At 48.8% G+C, this 18,736-nt stretch overlaps 1 protein-coding gene across 2 annotated transcripts; it reads right to left on the minus strand.

The window, feature by feature from the left end:
* Positions 1–467: 467 nt before the first annotated feature.
* MYL6 (myosin light chain 6) lies at positions 468–14,216 on the minus strand. Of its 2 annotated transcripts, XM_081850597.1 has the most exons (7): positions 14,062–14,216; positions 13,711–13,738; positions 8,647–8,790; positions 7,121–7,294; positions 5,793–5,870; positions 5,040–5,079; positions 468–786 (listed from the first exon to the last, which is right to left on the minus strand). In XM_081850597.1, the coding sequence occupies exons 1-6, from the start codon at positions 14,062–14,064 to the stop codon at positions 5,051–5,053; spliced, it is 456 nt and encodes a 151-aa protein (XP_081706723.1). In that variant the 5' UTR covers positions 14,065–14,216; the 3' UTR covers positions 468–786; positions 5,040–5,050. The 2 variants fall into 2 exon arrangements, with proteins under 2 accessions (XP_081706723.1, XP_081706724.1); XM_081850598.1 differs by lacking the exon at positions 5,040–5,079.
* Between the last annotated feature and the right edge of the window lie 4,520 nt (positions 14,217–18,736).

An 18,736-nucleotide genomic window follows, 5' to 3' on the forward strand; every position in this document is an offset into this window, starting at 1 on the left:
AAACAAACACATGCTACGACCACTTTTGCAGAACCTGTAACAGCAACCCAACTTTATGCAGCCGTGTTCATTAATTTTAAAGGGTCTACTCTGAGTAAAACTTCATTGGATACCACTCAGCCTTCTAGACTTATTACATTTACACCCCACCTTTCCTTTAAGGTGACATTGATTTCTCCCCATTTTCTCCACACAGCTACCCTGTAAGGAAGGTGAGGCTGAGAGTGTGTAAGCTTCATGGGCCAAGTGTCAGGATCTGAACCCTGGTCTCTCAGGATGTAGTCCATCAAATAGAGCTATAGCTAAAACTTAGTTCTGTGCTACTAACAGCATTTTTCTGTACTGTTCCAACACAATTCAAACTGGCTCAGATGAGTATAGGTACCAGAATCACAAGAAAAACCCTGTTTGAAGATCTCTGAACTCCAGCAGCTACCTTGGTTTTCAAGAAGTAACACGGCACAGTGTTCGTAAGACATTTTTGGGAACAGTTTATTAAAGCAACCAAGAGGAAATAAGCTGAACACTTCTGGAAATAAAGTGATGCAAGACAAGCCAGCAGTTTGCTTCCCTGCCCTTCAGGAATACCCCCTTCAGACAAATGTTGTTTTCTTCCTTTCCTTAGCCCTCGCCTCAAGGACTAAACCAAGAGGCTGGAGAAAGAGGGAACCCAAAGTAGATTCAGACACAGATAAAAAGGCACAAACATTTTAAGGATAAACTGGAAGAGGTTCTCGGGAGGAGCTAGAGGTGATCTTCAGCCACTCAGAACCATCCGCACCAACTCTGGGAAGAGAAAATAAAGCCGATGTCAGAAAGGCACAGGCACAAACAGAACATGTAGGACCAGGCTAAACCTACTGGGGGGAAATGGGACTTGCCAGAACATGGGGATCCATGGTTAGCAATGACAGTGAACGATCTTTCCACTAGATGAGGAGCTTTCCTGTCTTTACACAGTAGCCTTTGGCTACTTGGTGTCCTCCTCCTGCTTTAGGACTACAACTTCCATCAGCCCCCAGGATCACAGTGAGGCTGATCAGAGTTGTACTGCAAAACATCTGGAAGGCATCAGTGACAGCCGCTGTAGAGCTACGTGCTGTAGTGTATGTTGGAATTATGGAGGAATAGCACAAAGCTAATTATATCAGCTGCAAGAAACGCTAAAACTGGTGTCCATTTTCTTCTTAGATGGCCTTTGGTCACAAAATTAAAAAGGCTAGCGAAGGAAACAAACAAGCACAGCCTAGTTTCCTCTCTACTCCCTTCCCAACAGAGTTTTGGTTAAAGCCAGTCCCTGCCAGCAGTAGAGGATCACACAAGAAGTCCCACCCCCCTCTCTGGCACCAATGTCCTGGGGGCTCTATCTATGACCCACCCCAGTCCCACTCGCATCTGTTAACGAACACTTCTAATAAATAATTTAATCAGGAAAAATAACTAGAGACAAGGAAACAAGAAGGCAACACGGGCAGAAGGAAATACGGCCATTTCTAAAACTAGTTGCCAGGCATCAGAATTCTGGAGTCGAACCTATGAGGATGCTCTGCTTTCTGCAGAGTGGAGAAAGTTGGAGAGACACTCAGCTACAGCAGAGAAAGGACTCAGCTTTCCGACTGAGCCTACCTAGGCAGAGAAGAGGGGCAGGCAGGCAGGCAGGCAGGCAGCCACAGCACAGGCCCTTAAAGAAAGACTGTCCAATTAACCTTCAGTTCCAGTGGAAACACTTCCAAGAGGGCAGGATGGGGGCTGAAGAGCTGGAGGGGTTGCCATGCACCCTGTACCCAATGAGAGCAGCTATGTGGAAGATTTTGCCCCCCAAAAATGAAGTACTGGATCCCCACCCCCAATAAACATTTTACTGCAACTTTCTGTGGCATGCCACAGAACCCAAACTGCTTTTGCCTTTAACATTGAAGAAAGGTGAATTTTTTTCCTATTTAAGGTTGCATGTATTCTGTACAGACTCGGAAAACCACTGCAATTTGTGCTTAAAAAAAATAAAAATAAAGCAAGATTAGACTTCACTGTTCAATAAGGTGAGGGAAGGTGGCACACTGTTGGTTTTTTTACTGGTCCTCCCCTGTTGCTCAGCTGTACAACATCTCCCTGCTTCAGTCTCCTCTTTTTTTGCACTCCCTGCAACCTCAATTCTTGCAGAATTTAAGACAAATCCTTTAAATGCATGCACTGAGGGAAAGAGCTGCACCACTAGACCAATATCATACAAACGTACTTGCCCCCAGATGACTTGAAATATAAGGATTTATAGTTTTATCATCATGATCTTGGTTTTTTTCCATGCTGTGTGCCTTTGAGGACAATGGGGTCTATAGGTTTAGACATAAGGCTTCATTCAGAGAATTATATAGCTCTGCTATCTCAGAAGAGTGACTCAAAATACCACCTTCTATTATAAAAACCAACACCATGTGAGGGAGGTAAAGGTTTGTAGCAGTACTGTGAACACAATCAGCTCTAGCCTGGAAACCACAAGACTCCTCTCAGCCTGAGGCTACAGGCAGGTGCCCACACTGGGGCTGCAGCCAAAGCACCGTTCCAGACCCAACTACCAGCAAACCAAGACAAGTTTGACTAGAAGGCTTCTAGGCAGGCTCACATTCTACTCTGCTCCAGTACAAAAGCTCCCAAAAACAACCCACCATGCCCCACCCACCCAAAGTGACAGCACCCCTGGGCCACGTCATTTGTGACGTCTGCTGTTGCCACTTGCGCATTTTCTCTCCCCATGAGAGGGAGATAAAGGAGCCTAAGCAACCAGACCTGGAGCGAGGAAAAGGAGCACCCCCAGAATCGGGCTCCTTGCTAGCCTCATCCTGGAATGGGAGCCAGGGGCTAAAGAGAAAGACAGGTGAATGGGCAGGGAAGTCTGGTGGAATTTGGGGTGTCTACTGAAGAGAAAACAAGTGGGAGTGCACAAGTGCAAGGGAACCCCAAAGAGCTGTCACAAAAAGGGGCAAAGGGAGGGGTAGAGTGGCTGGGGACGCACCCCCCCCCCGCGCTTGCTGGAGGTATTCATGCAAAGGCTGGACAGACATGTTGCTGAACTGCAACTCTCATCAGCCTCAGCCAGCATGGCCAAATTCAGCAACTGGTGGGCCAACAGGTTCCCCACACCTGGACCAGAACCTGGTCTCCAAGGCCTTTGTCCAGCTTCACTTATTGAGCAGAAACACAGACTGAAAATGTCCCCAGTCTCATCTACAGCAGTATGTAAAGCAGCATCTACGTGTTCAGTCCACAAGCCCTACCTATGGGCAGGTACAGATGCAACTGGGCCAAAAGGAGGTTGGGCACCTGTGCAAAGCCCTTTGTGAATGCTGACAATTAGCCAATTGTCAGCACCTGCAAAGCATGATGCCTTTGACTGCGCAGATGAATTCAAAGCCTGTGGACCAAAACAAGACACCTGCTCTCACTGTGGTAGGGAAGGTAAAAGGTAAATGACCCCTGGACAGTTAAGTCCAGTCAAAGGCAGTCCTTCAGGCCGAGGGAGCCAGCCTTCCGGGTCATGTAACCAGCAGGACTCAACTGCTTCTGGCATAACAGAACACTATGACAGAAGCCAGAGCGCACGGAAATGCAGTTTACCTTCCCGCCACAGTGGTACCTATTTATCTACTTGTACTGGCATGCTTTCGGACTGCTACGTTGGCAGGAGCTGGGAGAAAGCAAGGGGAGTTCACCCCATCACACAGATTCAAACCGCCGACCTTCTGATCGGCAAGCCCAAGAGGCTCAGTGGTTTAGACCACAGCGCCACCCGCGTCCCTTCCCCTTACTGTGGTATCATTTGTGAACCACCCTGAGATCTAAGGATGAAGAGCAGTATACAAATTTAATAAATAATAAATATAATATCAGGCAAACTGACAGGTGGGAGGGCCCACAGCAAACAGGGAAGGTAAGAATCTGGCCAGCCAACCAACCAGATCCAGATCTCCAAACCAAACAGAAAGGCCCCAGTCAGTGTTCAAAATTCCCCAGGCGGCCAGCTTGTTTTGTGACTGGCGTCAGTCTAATTTTGACCACGGGGAGATCTCTGGGTGCTAGGTTGGCAACGGACATCCCCATCTGGCTGGCCCCTCCAGCTTTCTTAAGCAGAAGAGCTCATTTATTGCATTTCTATCCCACCTTTTTCTCCAAGGAGTACATGGTTCACCCCCCTCCTCAGTTAATCCCTACAACGACCCTGTGAGGTAGGTCAAGAGGTTGTGCAAGGTCACCCAGTGAGCTTCATGACAGAGGAGGGACTTGAACCCTGATCTCCCAAGGTCCTAGTCCGACACTAACCACTACACCACACACTAGCTTCCTAGACTACTTCTCTATGGGGCAGCTATATAAATTAAGCAGGTAAATAAATATTGGAAAAACAAAATATCAGAGAAGGATCCGAAATATTTTCCTTGAAGCCTGAATTTTATTCTGGATTGTTTTATCTGATGTTTTAATGTAAACTGCTTTTTCCTTTACGAAATAAAGCATTATAGCAATGTAAACAATATATTATTAATTATTATTAATAATAATAAATCTTAACTGCAAAAAAATGGTGCCACTGTGGCAACCGAAATCTAGGTTTAAGGTGCCTTTTGGCAAGTAGCTTATATAACCGAGTTTCTAACACTGGCCCTAGTACTCAACAACTGGGGGGGGGGGGGAGACACAGTTCCAAGTTTGTGACTCTCATCACTGCAACAATTAAGCTGCTCCTCCTGCTGCCACCGGCATCCCTGCCCCACAACTGTGAGGTTACACAGGCACAGTCTTGCTTTAGCCAACCAGAGCTGCCTCATCTCCCCAGACACCCTTGCTCAGATTACAGAGAGTCAGCAACATGCAGAGACATGCTGGAAGATGGGGAGAAACGGAGAAAGATGCTGAACAAGGAGGATGGGGAAAGTAACAATAAAGAGCGCCAACATAAATCTTCCTTTTTTTTAGGTCAACAAAAAAAAAGGAGGCTGTTAAAAATATATAAGGTATATAATAAGGTAGGTTTGGAGGAGGCGTACCCCGTTCGAATTCACCCTGATAAGATGTGTCTCACAAATGCTGTAGAAAGGAAGAAACATCAAAATTGATCAAACAAATGAACAAACAAAACTGGACACATGGACATAAAAGACACACCCCAGCCCATTCGAGGCTCACATACACAGTACCACCTTAGGAGATCTTGCGGTCTTTGTGAGTTGCTATCTGCACAACCTGCCTGAAGTGTACATGCCGTCAAGAGAGCCTTTGCGGCAAAAGACTCCGTCGCAGACAAGGACCCCCCCCCACCCAATCACCCCAAAAAGCTAAATGGCACACATCACTCTTTCCGACTGAAGAGGTTACCTGCAGACTCCCCATGACGACACAAAGCAATGGAATGCAAGCATGGCAGACGTGAACCCTCCTGAACTGCATCGCAGGTGTGGGTGGCTAGGTGTGGGTGCACACATATACAGAAATGAGGAACGAGGATGGCTCACTAGGCGAACCAAAGGACAGGAGGGCCTGCACAGATGTCACACACACCCAGGTCTCCCCAACTGAATACCTGCATAGTGTTAGATTAGACAAGAGCTCTGTAGGTGATGTTCTCTTCATTTAGACATGAGGAAATGTCTAACCGAAAGAAGCGCCAGACCAGGCGCCATCTAGTCGAGCCAACGCTAAGCTCTTCTTCATCTATCTAGCACGGAGGAAGATGGCAGGGCCCCCTCCTCGCAAGACCAGAGCACAGCAACCGAGAAGTCACCACCATCTCTGTCCCTCACCTTCATAGTTAATGCAGCCATTGCTGTCTTCATGGCCGGCCACAAGCATCTCTACTTCTTCCTCAGTCATCTTCTCCCCTGCAGGAAAAGTAGGTTGAGCTAAGGAGGTTTGGCTAGGTTGCAAACCCAGGGAAGACGCAGCAAAGCCCTTAACAAAATGGATCACAAGCAACAAGCAGAACGCACCCTGGTTTAAAGAGTCACAAAAAGGAAATCTGGGCAAGTGGGGATGAATTACTGGCTGGCGTGACAAGCAGAACTTTTTGTACAGGCTACGAATGGAATGCAAGTTTGGGAAGTCAAGTAAATGTTCACTGGAACACGCACAGCCGTCTTCTAATACAGTGGTGCCCCGCAAGACGGAAAACTCGCTAGACGAAAGAGTTTTCCGTTTTGGAGATGCTTCGCAAAACGAATTTCCTATGGGCTTGCTTCGCAAGACGAAAAAACCGCTAGACGAAGAGACTCACGGAACGGATTCTTTTCGTCTTGCGAGGCACCACTGTACTGTATTGCAATTAATGAAGAATGTTCAAGCAGCAGCGTACAGGCATAAGAGGTCCTGGGGGAAAGACACCTCTGAGGTGGAAGGAGAAAACGATTCTCTGGGAGAGGCAGCCCTCTTTGTGAACTCATCCCACTAAAGGAGTCAAGTGACAAGCTCACTGTGGATCAGGGCTTCTCTCTCCTCTAACAGGGCATGCATGGGCCCAGCAAAAATACTCAAGGATTGGTGCACCCCAATGCCCAGACAACACACAAAGGGGGGAGATTGTGGTAATAGCAATCTGCTGTTAATAACCCAAGAGCTTCCATTCTGAAACAAATGGGGCAAGCGATTAAAAGGGAACACTAGTTTGAAAAACCAGTATCTTGTATCCTGATCACACGTGAGGATTGCAGCAGTCTCCCATCCATGGGTTTGGCCAAGGCCATATAGATGCTTTGCTGCAGGAATTCTGTAGCAGTGAATTCTTCCACATTGTGCATGTGTGCACGTACACACAAACACACACACACGGTAGGAGATGACTGCAATCAAGATACACAATTCGAGTTCCAAGCAGTTATGCATAGGACTGCAGTATAAGAATTCCAGCTACTTTATTCTGCAAGATCGACATCTATAAATTAGAGAGGCAGGTGTTTTTTCAGATTCTTTCAGCATTATGAGTTGAAATCATGCCTTCAGACCCGATTTGGCACCGCAGTACACCTTTGAAAAGCGTCTGGAGAACCAAGCAAGTCAGAAATGAATTCTCTCAACTGCCAAGCTTAGAAACAGCCAGGCAGCCCCCTGAACGTGACCAAGTCTTCTCCAGCCATACCTAGGGTGACAAGCACATGGCGTATCTCTGCTCCCATGACCGTCCCGTTGCCCTCCTTGTCGAAGACCCTCAGCCCCTCCACATAATCCTCAAAGCAGCCTTGATCCTTGTTCTTGGCAATGGTCTGCATCATGGGCAGGAACTGCTCAAAGCTCAGTGTCTTTGCATTCATTTCTGTGAAAAGAGCACAAAGCGGGTGGGGAGAGAAGGCATCATAGATGGGTTGTGGCCCCAGAGGATTGGGGGGGGGGGGAGTCTAGACGTTTCCCTCTCTCGCTTGCTCCTTTTCTAGGCTGGCCTCTGGCCTTCAGAACTTAGGTGCATTAAGATTATGAATGCATGGCGCCTGAGAGAAAGCAGATGGGGAGGTGGACATTTCCCCTCTCTGATGGTACTAGAACTCAGGGACATCCAAATGAAGCTGAATTCCGAAGATTCAGGGCAGCCAAAACGAAGCACTGCTTCACCCAGCACAGCCTTCCTCAACCTGTGGGTCCCCAAACGTTGTTAAACTACAACTCCCATCACCCCTAGCTAGCAAGGCCAGAGCTCAGGGATGATGGGAGTTGTAGTCCAACAACATCTGGGGACCCACAGGTTGAGAACCATCCCAGCACATCATTAAACTAAAACTGGTTCCCACAAGTTTGCAGTGACAGCCACCACCTTGGATGGCTTGAACAGGGGATTAGACAAATTCATGGAGGATAAGGCTGTCAAGGGCTCCTAGCCACCCAACGGCCCTGGGTCTCCCCTGTGGGGAGGCACTTTGCTTCTGTATTCCAGTTGCTGGAAGCCACATGTGGGAACAGCACCGTTGTGGTCAGGGCCTGCTTGGGTGCCCCTGGGAGTGCTGGATGCTGAAATAGACGGGCGACTAGCCTAATCCCACAGGATTCCTCTTATATTCTTACTTCATCCAGGTGCAGGATCTGTGATAAAGAACAGCTGCATTTTGTAAGGATTTGCTGAATTAAGAATTTGAACTGGAATACAAAAGGGGGAGGTGAGAGGAGGTCTAGGAAACAAGTTAATGGAAATAAGTAATGGAAATTATATTTGTTTTAACTGTTTTCTTTTTTAAGTTTGTATTTTTGTATTTTTATTATTTTTTCTTTTGTGTATTTTTCTTTTTTGTATTAATTTGAAACTTTAATAAATATTAAAAATAAATAAAGAACAGCTGCATTTTGTGATCTATGTAAGTTCTAATAACAAATTTGCTCATTTTGTTGGCAAAAGTAAACAAAGACCTGAGGCAACAACGGCCCCCACTCTTGCACTGGGAGTCTTGCTCAGCTGTCTCTGAGTTGTGGGCAAATGACCAGGCAGGTTTTTGTCCACACAACTGCTAGCCTAATGCATAGGAAAACTCTTTTTTAAAAACTAGCAGCCAGGTTTGCAGGTTCTACTATAAAAGCCAAGTGGTCTCCGTTTAAACCACACACTGATCAGGGGCCTTTCACTCCAGAGAGCACTGAGACCCTTTGCCCCCCAAAACTGCTCCCGTAAAAGAGCCCACTCACCATCGCTCTTGGGGTTCCCCAGAACTTTCATGACTTCAGCATTGGTAGGATTCTGGCCCAGGGCTCTCATGACATCGCCACACTGGCTGTACAGGATCTTCCCATCTCCAGTTCTGTCAAAGAGCTGGAAAGCCTCCTTGAACTCTGCAGGGAGTCACAGAAGGTGAAGAGGTAAGACGCAAAACAATTGTGGGGAGGGAGTGGACAAGCCACCAAACCGCATATTCCTTTCACATCCTCCACCCCACCCCCCCAGCATAAAACTCAAAACAAACCTTAAGATGTGTATTTCCTAAAGCAGAGGCCGTTTCTTGCGTGTCCTTTTTTTAAAGACAGCCTACTTGCACCCACACAATTCACCCACATATTTTCAGGCTACCATAAGATGCCCCCTTCCCTAGGCATGAATTTCACCGGACACAGCGGGACTCTCCCCTGCCTGCCTGCCTGCCTCCGGCTGGGAGTGGGGGCAACGGCACACGCGCCAAATGGCACTCCCCCTCAGGATGACACCCATGGCGGGCCACACACCCCTTCCTACACCACTGCTTTCAGGAGCCTAGAATTCAACCTTCCTGTTAAGCAGGCAGCTAATCTTCCATTTAAGGCACAGCCGGTTTCTTCACCAAGCAGGATCTAGTTTCTTCAGGCACAAAGAAACTGGAGCCTTAAAAAGCAACAAGATCTGTATAGAAAGACGAGGACAGACAAGAATGATCAGAGAATGTGGCTATATACCCCCCAGAAAGACAGACAGATGGATGGATATTTGAAGGGGGGGGGGAAGAGTCTTGGCAGCAACAAGGGGTGTAACTGCCTGGCAGAACAATCTCTCCTCTTCTCTCTCCATATGCTATTCTGAGGGTCCCGTCCCCCCAAGTCAACTGGGGGTCATGAGGGGAGGGTAGAAAGCACCATAGCACTAGCAAGAGTCCATGCGCTGGCTCCTGTTCAGTTGGATCCGGCCTAACTTTATTCGGCTCTAAGAAAATCAGCTTCCATAGCCTACAGTACACTTGGGTCAGATGCTGAAAGGACTGTGCCATTGTACAAGTAGTACAGTTTTAGAAGAAAATGGAATGTGTAGCCCCTGTTAAGTCCACCTTTATCAGATCTTGCCCTGCCCACCAATGCAATGGCCAGGAAGGTTAACAGCACTCAAGCATTAATTTGTTTGTATTCCTATTTCATTACATTTGTGCCCATTAGCAGCTTCTGATATCGAGGTCTCATACAGAATATTAATTATTCCATGTGCAGAGAAAGCTGGGTAAGTTTGAGAACATTTCTGGGGCTGTATGAAGTCTAGTTGTCATATGGACAGCTCATGAACCACCCGAATGATTTTTCACTTTTAAGCTGAGGGGATGACATGGGAGGGAGAATGCGAGACACATGCATCCAATAAACTGGAGGTGTCAAGGAGTGGTTTCGTGGCCTTTCAGCACTCAGCTATGGCCTCTCCTAATTGTGGAATGCTTTTTTGAAAGCTGCAAGCTTACACCTACCTTGAAATAATTCCAAATTAGACTACTGCAGCGTTACAACATGAGGCAGTCCTTGAAGACTACAGAAACTACACAGGTGCAAAAATGCAGCCGCCAGAATGCAAACAAACCAAAACTATTTGACTCATATTACACCAATCTCCACTGATTTGTTGGTTCAGACTGCAGACCAGCATATAGCTGCTGCTGCTGCTGCTGCTTCGCTCAGGCCAGCTCAGCTCTCCAGAGTGGGGCAGGAGTCAATTCTGGGTCCACTACCAATTGTGGGTCCACTACCACTCTCCCCAAACACTTGAGCACCCCACTGCACCCTGTTCCCCCAGAGCATATCTTGAGGCCGACAGAGGGTGCACCCCATCTCTGGCAGAGTGCCTTTTACCATACAACTAAGAGCACTTTGCTCCTAGGGAAGGGAGAAGCAGCAACAAAAGGATCCAGAGGCAGCTACAGCTTCTGGAATTCAGATAGGGGGACTTGCTTATGTGAGTTCCCACAAGACCCCTAACAGCAGAGGATTTTAATGTCCATACTTAATACAGTCATACCTCGGGTTACAGACGCTTCGCGTTGCTTGATTTCAGGTTGCACACTGCGCCGAACCCAGAAGTACTGGAACGGGTTACTTCCAGGTTTCGGCGCTTGTGCACAGGCGCTAAATCGCGCTTTGCGCATGTGCAGAAGCGCCGAATCACAACCCGCACATGCGCAGATGCAGGTTGCGAATGCTGCGGGTTGCGAACGTGCTTCCCGCACGGATCACATTCTCAACCCAAGTGTCCACTGTATATAGTTATATGCAAGGGTACACCAGTGGGGCTTAAGTGGTAGCAAATCAGTGGGGAGGAGACAAGAGCCACTCAGGATCAGCTATTAAGATTTTCGCATACTGCAGTGCCTTGTCTGCCCTTCCCAGATTGAAGACCTGTTTTAGAGAGATTATCCCCATCCGTTTCCAATGATGCTTTTGCCCAGCCACAAATTCCAAAGCAGCTAATTGCTCTGGACGTTCAGCTGAAGATGCTTGCGTGTTTATTACCTCAAAGCCTCCCACCCAGCAGGAAGCGACAGGGTCACCCCCGCCTGGCAAAGGACTCAGCCGGGGCCGCGCCCAGGACAACTGTGGCAGTGCCACCTAGGCCAGCAGCAGGATCTCATTTGTACCAGACAAGGATTAGCAAAGGGGAAGTGTGTGACCCACAAGCCTTGTCCTGCTTGGCAGAAGGTACCAGAAAGGATAATCCCGGCCCAGACGAAGGGGGTGGGGAACGCTGCAGCTCAGGGATGGAGCATCAGCTTCTGCCTACAGAAAGTCCCAAGTGCGAATCCTGGCATCTCCCCGTCCCCTTCCTGAATCCCCACAGACTCACTGCCAGTCAGAGTTGGCAATCCTGAGCTAGAAAGACCAACATTCTCACCCAGCGTAAGGCAGTTTCCCATAACCCTAGAATTTCTTTTATCACTCCCTTTTCTGGAGCCATTTAGTGATTTAAACCAGGAGGAAAGGGCACAAATGATGTTCTTTGTGGGGGTGACATTTTATGCTCCCCCACCCTCCTTTTTTCTGTGCAGAGATGGTGTGATGAGAGATACACATGCATTAACTGGAGATGTCGAGGATAGATCTTAGGGCCTTTTACTTGCAAACACTGAGCTACAGCCTCTCTCAATTCCGGGACACTTTTTCCAAAGCTGCAAGGTTACACATGTCCAGATGAGACTCCTGCAACCTGTAGCACATAAGGCTGCCCTTGAAGACTGTACAGAAACTGCACTGAGTGCAAAATACAGCAGCCAGAATGCAAGCAAGCCCTCAGTCACTAGAGCATGAGATTCTTCATCTCAGGGTTGTTGGGCAAAAAGATTCCCAAATTGCAGGGGGTTGGACTAGATGACCCTTGAGGTCCCCTCCAACTCCACAATTCTATGATTATGATTCTAAGCAAAAGCAATTTGAGTCCCATTACATCAAACCATCTGAACCGACTTGTGACTTACTGTAGTTCCTATCCCAACAATTGGAAAATCTAATTGTTGTCACTGTAGCCTAGCTTGCTTTGTTTTATGGTAGAGCTGTTAACTTGGGTTTTTTATTGGACTTGGTCTTATGGTTTCTGTAATTTTTTTATACGGTTACCTCTTTATTAACGAATTAAACATTCAAGGGAAGCAGATTATAAATGCTTAGAAACAATAAACGGTGACACAGCCTATAATAACAGAAGATATGGATTTTAAATTATTTTAACTGTTATGTTATCAGTTTTGAGTTTTAGTTCTAGTGTTCTCAGTTTATTGTACCAAAATGGTATTTCATGGTTGCAAAGCACCTTGGGCAAACACAAGGCAGTAAATAAAACATTTCTCATATTAAAACATTTCATATTAACACTAATGGAGCCTCCCCGCTTGCTTCCGACGGGGATGTGAACTAAGCTACAGCCACAGTGTAGCTGCTGTTCGCCCCCCCCCCCCCCGGACCTTTAGAGCTGCAGGATTCCAAGAGGAATCTCTCCTCATTTGCCTCCGAGCGCCTGGGATCCGGGCTGGAATGTACCAATGCAGCAGCAGCAGCTCCCAGGCCCGGCTGCTCCGAAATGAGTTTCTTGCCCATATAAGGAAACCAAGAGAACACAATCCCGGCGCTTTTGCTCGTCCGCTCCTGCAAACCGGGGAGGCAGCAGCGGGCGGGCGGGGGGGCCAGAGGCTTCCTCTTGCGCGGCCCGCGGGAAAGATCCCGCCCCGGCTGAAGTCTGGCCGCCTGCCGGGCACCAAGCGCGCGGCGCAAGAGGAGGGAGAGCAAGCAGCCATTTCCACCCGCCTTGCCCAAGCGCGCATCCTGCTGCTGCGCAACCGGAGAAGCCGCGACCGGCTCCTCCGGCTTCGGGAACGGGCTGTCCGGGTCAACTCGCGCCCCGGCGATTCCCAGATCCCGCCGGCGCGCAAAAGCGGAGCTGGCATTTGCCCCGCGCAGCGGCCGGGAGGGGGGGGGGGATCTGGGTGGGTCCCTTCCCGAACCAGGAAATGCATCATGCAGGAGCCACGAAGCGGGCGGCGGCGCCGGCCTGAAGTGCACCGAATTCCCATGCAAAAGGGTTGGGCCGGGGGGGGGGGACAACTTTGGAGAAAGGCTTCATTCGAGCAGCCGGCTTCTTCAGACACAAACACACACACACACAGAGGCCTAGCTTAACAATGCTCAAATACACAACTCCCCGCGAGGAGGGAGACGCGGAAGGGCGTATTAGCAAGGAGGCCGGGAACGTGTTAGTTAACCCGGGGCTCGCTTTTGTCCACACACGAACTCACCATTGCGGGGTTGTGATGGCGAGGTGGGTAGGAGGGACAGAGAGCAGCTAGAAGGAGAGAAAGGGGTGGGGGAAAGAGTCATAAGCCCCAAACCAGGCTCCTCAGCAGATCTAGGGCGCCCACGGTTTCAACCTTAGGATTTCGACGTTTAAAAATGAATCCCTGGCCCGCCGCCGCCGCCGCCGCCGCCCTCGGGGTTCCCAAGTGCTGCCCCAAGTGGGAGCGCCCGGAAAGAGATGCGGGCACCTACCGGCGGTCTGGTCTTCCGAGAAGTCACACTGCGAAGGAAATCAGAGAAAAGCCGATTACTATTCGGGGGTGGGGGAGAGAGAACAGCAGCAAGGGAGTTCAGGAGGCGCAGTTCTGCCCGCAAGGACCTCCTTGGCAACTTCTGGTGCGCACTTGGACTTGCTGCTGCTGCTGCCGCCGGCTCCCCGCCGAGCCCGGCCACCCCCCAAGGTGACCCCCCGCGGGTCCTTGGCTGAGAATAAAAACCGCAGTCCCCGGATCCAGGTCCCTTGCTTTGGCTGGATCCCAACCGCACAGCCTGGACCCCCGCCCGGCCCTCCCGCCGCGCTCAAATCTGCCACAAAGCACCCACCATGATTCGGGCTGCTGGCAGTTCCTCTCGCCTGGCGCTCTGACGCTTCCCTCCTTCCGCCCTGAACGTGTGCAAAGTCTTTCTGCGGGTTGGGCTCTGAGGTCAGCACGCAGGCACTCGCCCCCGATTGGCTGGCGTGCAGCAAAAATGGATCGGCGTTATGCTAAGCAGAGGCTGCATTTTTCAAGAGACAGGAGTGGGCGGAGTTCCCCCCGATCCCTCCTCTCCTGTGCAAAGCTAGGAAGGAAAGCACTCGAGCTTTTTTTGCCTATAGATGGGCTGCTGAGATGCCAGTCTCTCGGGCTGTGGCTGTTGCCTTAGAAGGAGCTGGTGCATTGCATGCCGGGAGATGTAGTTCTTTTTTTACCCAAAAAAGAAAAGAAAACATGATGTCTGCATGTCTGAGCTGTAGTTCTGGGTTATTGGGGATTAAACCAGGCTGGGTAGATGTAATAATAATAATAATAATAATAATAATAATAATAATAATAATAATAATAATAATAATAATAATTTATTTGCACCCCGCCCATCTGGCTGGGTTTCCCCAGCCACTCTGGGCGGCTTCCATAGAAACCAAAAATGCACTAAAATATCACAGATTAAAAACTAAAATATCACAGATTTAAAAAAAGAGAGCCAGATTGCTGAAATGCTGTAGAAGAGGAGATTTTTGCAGGTGTCACTTGCATAACGAGCCACACCTGCTGAAATTCTTCCAGACAACTCTTAAAGGTGCAGAAGCCCTGCCTTCTTTTCCACCTGGCCACCTTATTTAAGTGCAAACTGCAAGGTGCTTTGCAGTGTTTGCTTCATCATATTTCCTTACATGACAGCAATGTGTTATTTATTTTTCTAACTAATACACAATTTAATACGCATCAGCGTGGCCAGGCACCTGCCAAGGATCCAAGGACTGAGGACCTGTCACAGGTGGTATGATGGGCTGGCCCTGCTCACCTGATCTCCAGTCAGTTGCATTGCAGCTGCTTACCAGGAGGGGTGAGCTGGCACAGTGCAAATGCACGATTGGAGCCAATCCAGGATTCCTGATGGTGTGTTTGTGCCGCACCAACCTCCCTTCTGCCTCAACCCTCTACCTCCTAGTAAGCAGCAGAAATGTTACCTCCCAAAGGTCAGGTGAGCAGCAGCAGCGCCCCACCACACTTAGCAGAACTGTTGCCCTTGACGGGTCGATCAGAGAGATGCAAAGTGTTTTCTCCCAAGGCTAAGCAGAGCATCCATGGGTAGGCTGGAGCTGGAACCCAGCCTAAGGCTGGCCTGATCCTAAGGTAGGCTGAAGGTCCCTGCTTTGGGTGGGTGGAGACTCTGAAGTGTAATGCAAGAGTGCTCCCAGTGTATTTGTCCCACTCCAAAATATACTGCCCCGTGGCCCTAACCCTTCCCTAGTTCTTGCAGAATGTGTTTCATGTGACAGAATGAATCCAGGAGCTTTGTAATAACAGGCAATTTCATCAACTTGAATTGATTGCATTAACCAGTGAGGTGGCTTTTCCTGTGCTAGGGAGAAAGCAGTCTCTCCCACATTATGGAAGCCAAGCTAATACAAAAGAGAAGCCTTTTATGGTTTGGGTGTTTATACTCATTCACAAAACTCATCGGTCCAAGAAAGGATATTAATTGCATGTACTCCGCTTTGTCACTGGGGAAATGAAGCAGAGTGAAAATGGTTAGATTTTGGGGGCTCACTGCTGGAGGTTGGTGGAGGGCAAACAAACAGTGAGATGAGAGTCAAGAAAGCAAGTGGGACTCAACCTTCCCATAAAGAAGGTTAGGTATGCCTGGAGTTGCTATTTCCTGAGATGAGAAGCATGGCAACCATGCTGTTTATTTGGAAAGGGTCCAGTTTGATACTGATTTTAAAGTGAACCTAATTCACACTTCACATAATGGCACGTGAGCTGTAACGCAGCCTTCAAAATTCACAGTTCTGTGGAATTCGCTTTGCAGTCTTCTAACCAACAACTGTTTTAGAAAATATACATGTATTAACATGAAGTGTGCAAATGCATATATCATTAATAATATTAATGATAATGCAGCCTTCAACAGCTTGGTGGCCTCTAACTCTCTCATCAGCCCTAAGTAGCACAGCTATGGAGGGCACCTGGTTGGGGAAGGCTGACCTAAGGTATGCTACAGGGCCTTCTTGTCGAGCTGTGATTCTGACCAGAACATCAGAGCAACAAAAGTCAAATCTCCAGGGCACACATGCGCTAAATGCAACACATTCATACAGCTCATATATCAGCAGGCCTGGCTGTGTACTAATGTGTCTCATCTGCGCTAATGAGTCCAGAGTATTCCCTGACGTGGGAATAGCCTTTTCTTTTTAACCTTCTTGAATTTGACAGCTTGTCGTGAGTCTGAGCAAAGTGCGATTTGATGGTTCTTCTGTCATCACTAAGGGATGGGGGTCCAAAGAGGGTGACAACATATTGAGTGGCTGTTTATTGAGGGGACCGGGAGATATTTCATCCTGCTATAAAAATTCCAAGTCTGGTTGTGACTTTCCAGTTGCAACACAGGATTGGGGTTGAAGCCTTACCGTGCAAGTCCTGAAGGGGGTGGTGGCTGGGGATATACGTCAGTGCATCACGGGGGGAGTGGCTACAGATGTGCTGCACACATATCATAAGCCAATGTGTTGACAACTCCTTTGAATCTTGGGCTTAGTGTGGATATTGAATGGCAACAGCCGGACAGATCCAAATGCACACGTTTCTCTTGTGCCACTTTAAATATTTATTCTGGGAAGGGAGAGAGGGTCGGGCAGATAAGCAAGCGCCAATTGTATTCATTACCCTTCCTATTCATTATACACACTTTTAAAATATTATGTGTGTATTTGCTGCAAGTGTTGCAAATGGACAAAATACACCAATGAATGGGCACAGAGAGGAGAAGCAAACAGGAAATATAGAGCAGGAATACAAGGAAAGGGGCGATGGTTCAGACCACTGAAAAAGAGAAGCAGGGAGACCTAAACAGGCAAGCTACTGGACACAGTGGCGTAGCGTGGGTTGTCAGCACCCGGGGCAAGGCAAGTAATTTGCGCCCCCTAACCTGTGGATTTGCGCCCCCTAGCCCTAACCCTAACCCCCAGATGTTGCGCCCGGTGTGGCTGGCCCCCCCTGCACCCCCCACACTACGCCACTGACTGGACATAAACCTCAAGGGCAGCCCTTGAGTGTCCTCCTGCACTCATGTCAGGACCCAGTGAGTTCAAACCAGGACAGGGAACGCACCTTGTTGATCCATTTACAAGTGGAAGGTGAAGATTTTTCATTTTTGTTGAAGCACCAAACATAGGGCTACCCCGGCTCATGCATAGTTCATAGTTCATAGCCTGGCAGGAGGTTCCATGTAACAGGGATAAAGGTAAAGGTAAAGGGACCCCTGACCATTAGGTCCAGTCGTGACCGACTCTGGGGTTGCGGCGCTCATCTCGCTTTATTGGCCGAGGGAGCCGGCGTACAGCTTCCAGGTCATGTGGCCAGCATGACTGAGCCGCTTCTGGCGAACCAGAGCAGTGCATGGAAACGCCGTTTACCTTCCCGCCGGAGCGGTAACTATTTATCTACTTGCACTTTGATGTGCTTTTGAACTGCTAGGTTGGCAGGAGCAGGGACTGAGCAACGGGAGCTCACCCTGTCGTGGGGATTCGAACCGCCGACCTTCTGATCGGCAAGCCCTAGGCTCTGTGGTTTAGACCACAGTTTTCAGCAATAAATGTGTGTTCCCACTGCATACATTTGCAGTGTGGTGTAGTAGTTAGAGTGTCGGACTAGTACCTGGGAGAACAGGGTTCAAGTCCTCAGTTTCCCATGAAGCTCTCTGGGTGACCTTGGGCTACTCACCGCCTCTCAGCCTAATTTACCTCACAGGCTGGTTGTTGTGAGGATGGGGAGAACCGTGTAGGCTTCTTTGAGGGAAAAGTGAGATATAAATGCAACACATAAGTAATTAAAAAAATAAAATATCCTAAATTAACTGGCAACTCATGGATAATGTTTGAGTCTAATGGCCCTGCAGGAGTCAAATGAGACCAATGAAACAGAGTCTGGGTGGAGATATAAATATACTTTATTCTCAAACCAGATCTTATTGATGTTTATTTACAATAATGATTTATTTGGCAAATAATATATTGATATGACTTATTAAGTAAGCACGAAGGTCCTCAGAATAAGATATAGAACTGTGATGCAGTGACTACATTGTGCAGACACAGGAAAAGATTTAGGGCTGGGCTTTGGGAAGGAGGCCTGAGGGTCTCACAGGGTCCTAGAGCCCTCCCGTCTCCTCCCCAAAGCTAGGTGCCTCCTTACCTGCCTTTGCCTCACACTGACGCAGTGGCGTAGCGTGGGTTGTCAGCACCCGGGGCAAGGCAAGTAATTTGCGCCCCCTAACCCGTGGATTTGCCCCCCTAACCCGTGGATTTGCCCTAACCCCAGATGTTGCGCCCGGTGCGGCCGGCCCCCCCTGCACCCCCCACGCTACGCCACTGCACTGACGTGGCCCTTGGTGGGCGGAGAAGAGCACCGGCCTGGGCCGCTCTGGGATCTCTTGTGTGGGGGTGCCTGGTTCGCTCCTCTTCAAAACTGTGCACCCAGGGTCACGGCCCCCCTGGCACACACCCCGCGCTACACAC

This window comes from Podarcis erhardii (assembly GCF_964252035.2).
Source record: "Podarcis erhardii genome assembly, chromosome: 2".
NCBI lineage: Eukaryota > Metazoa > Chordata > Lepidosauria > Squamata > Lacertidae > Podarcis > Podarcis erhardii.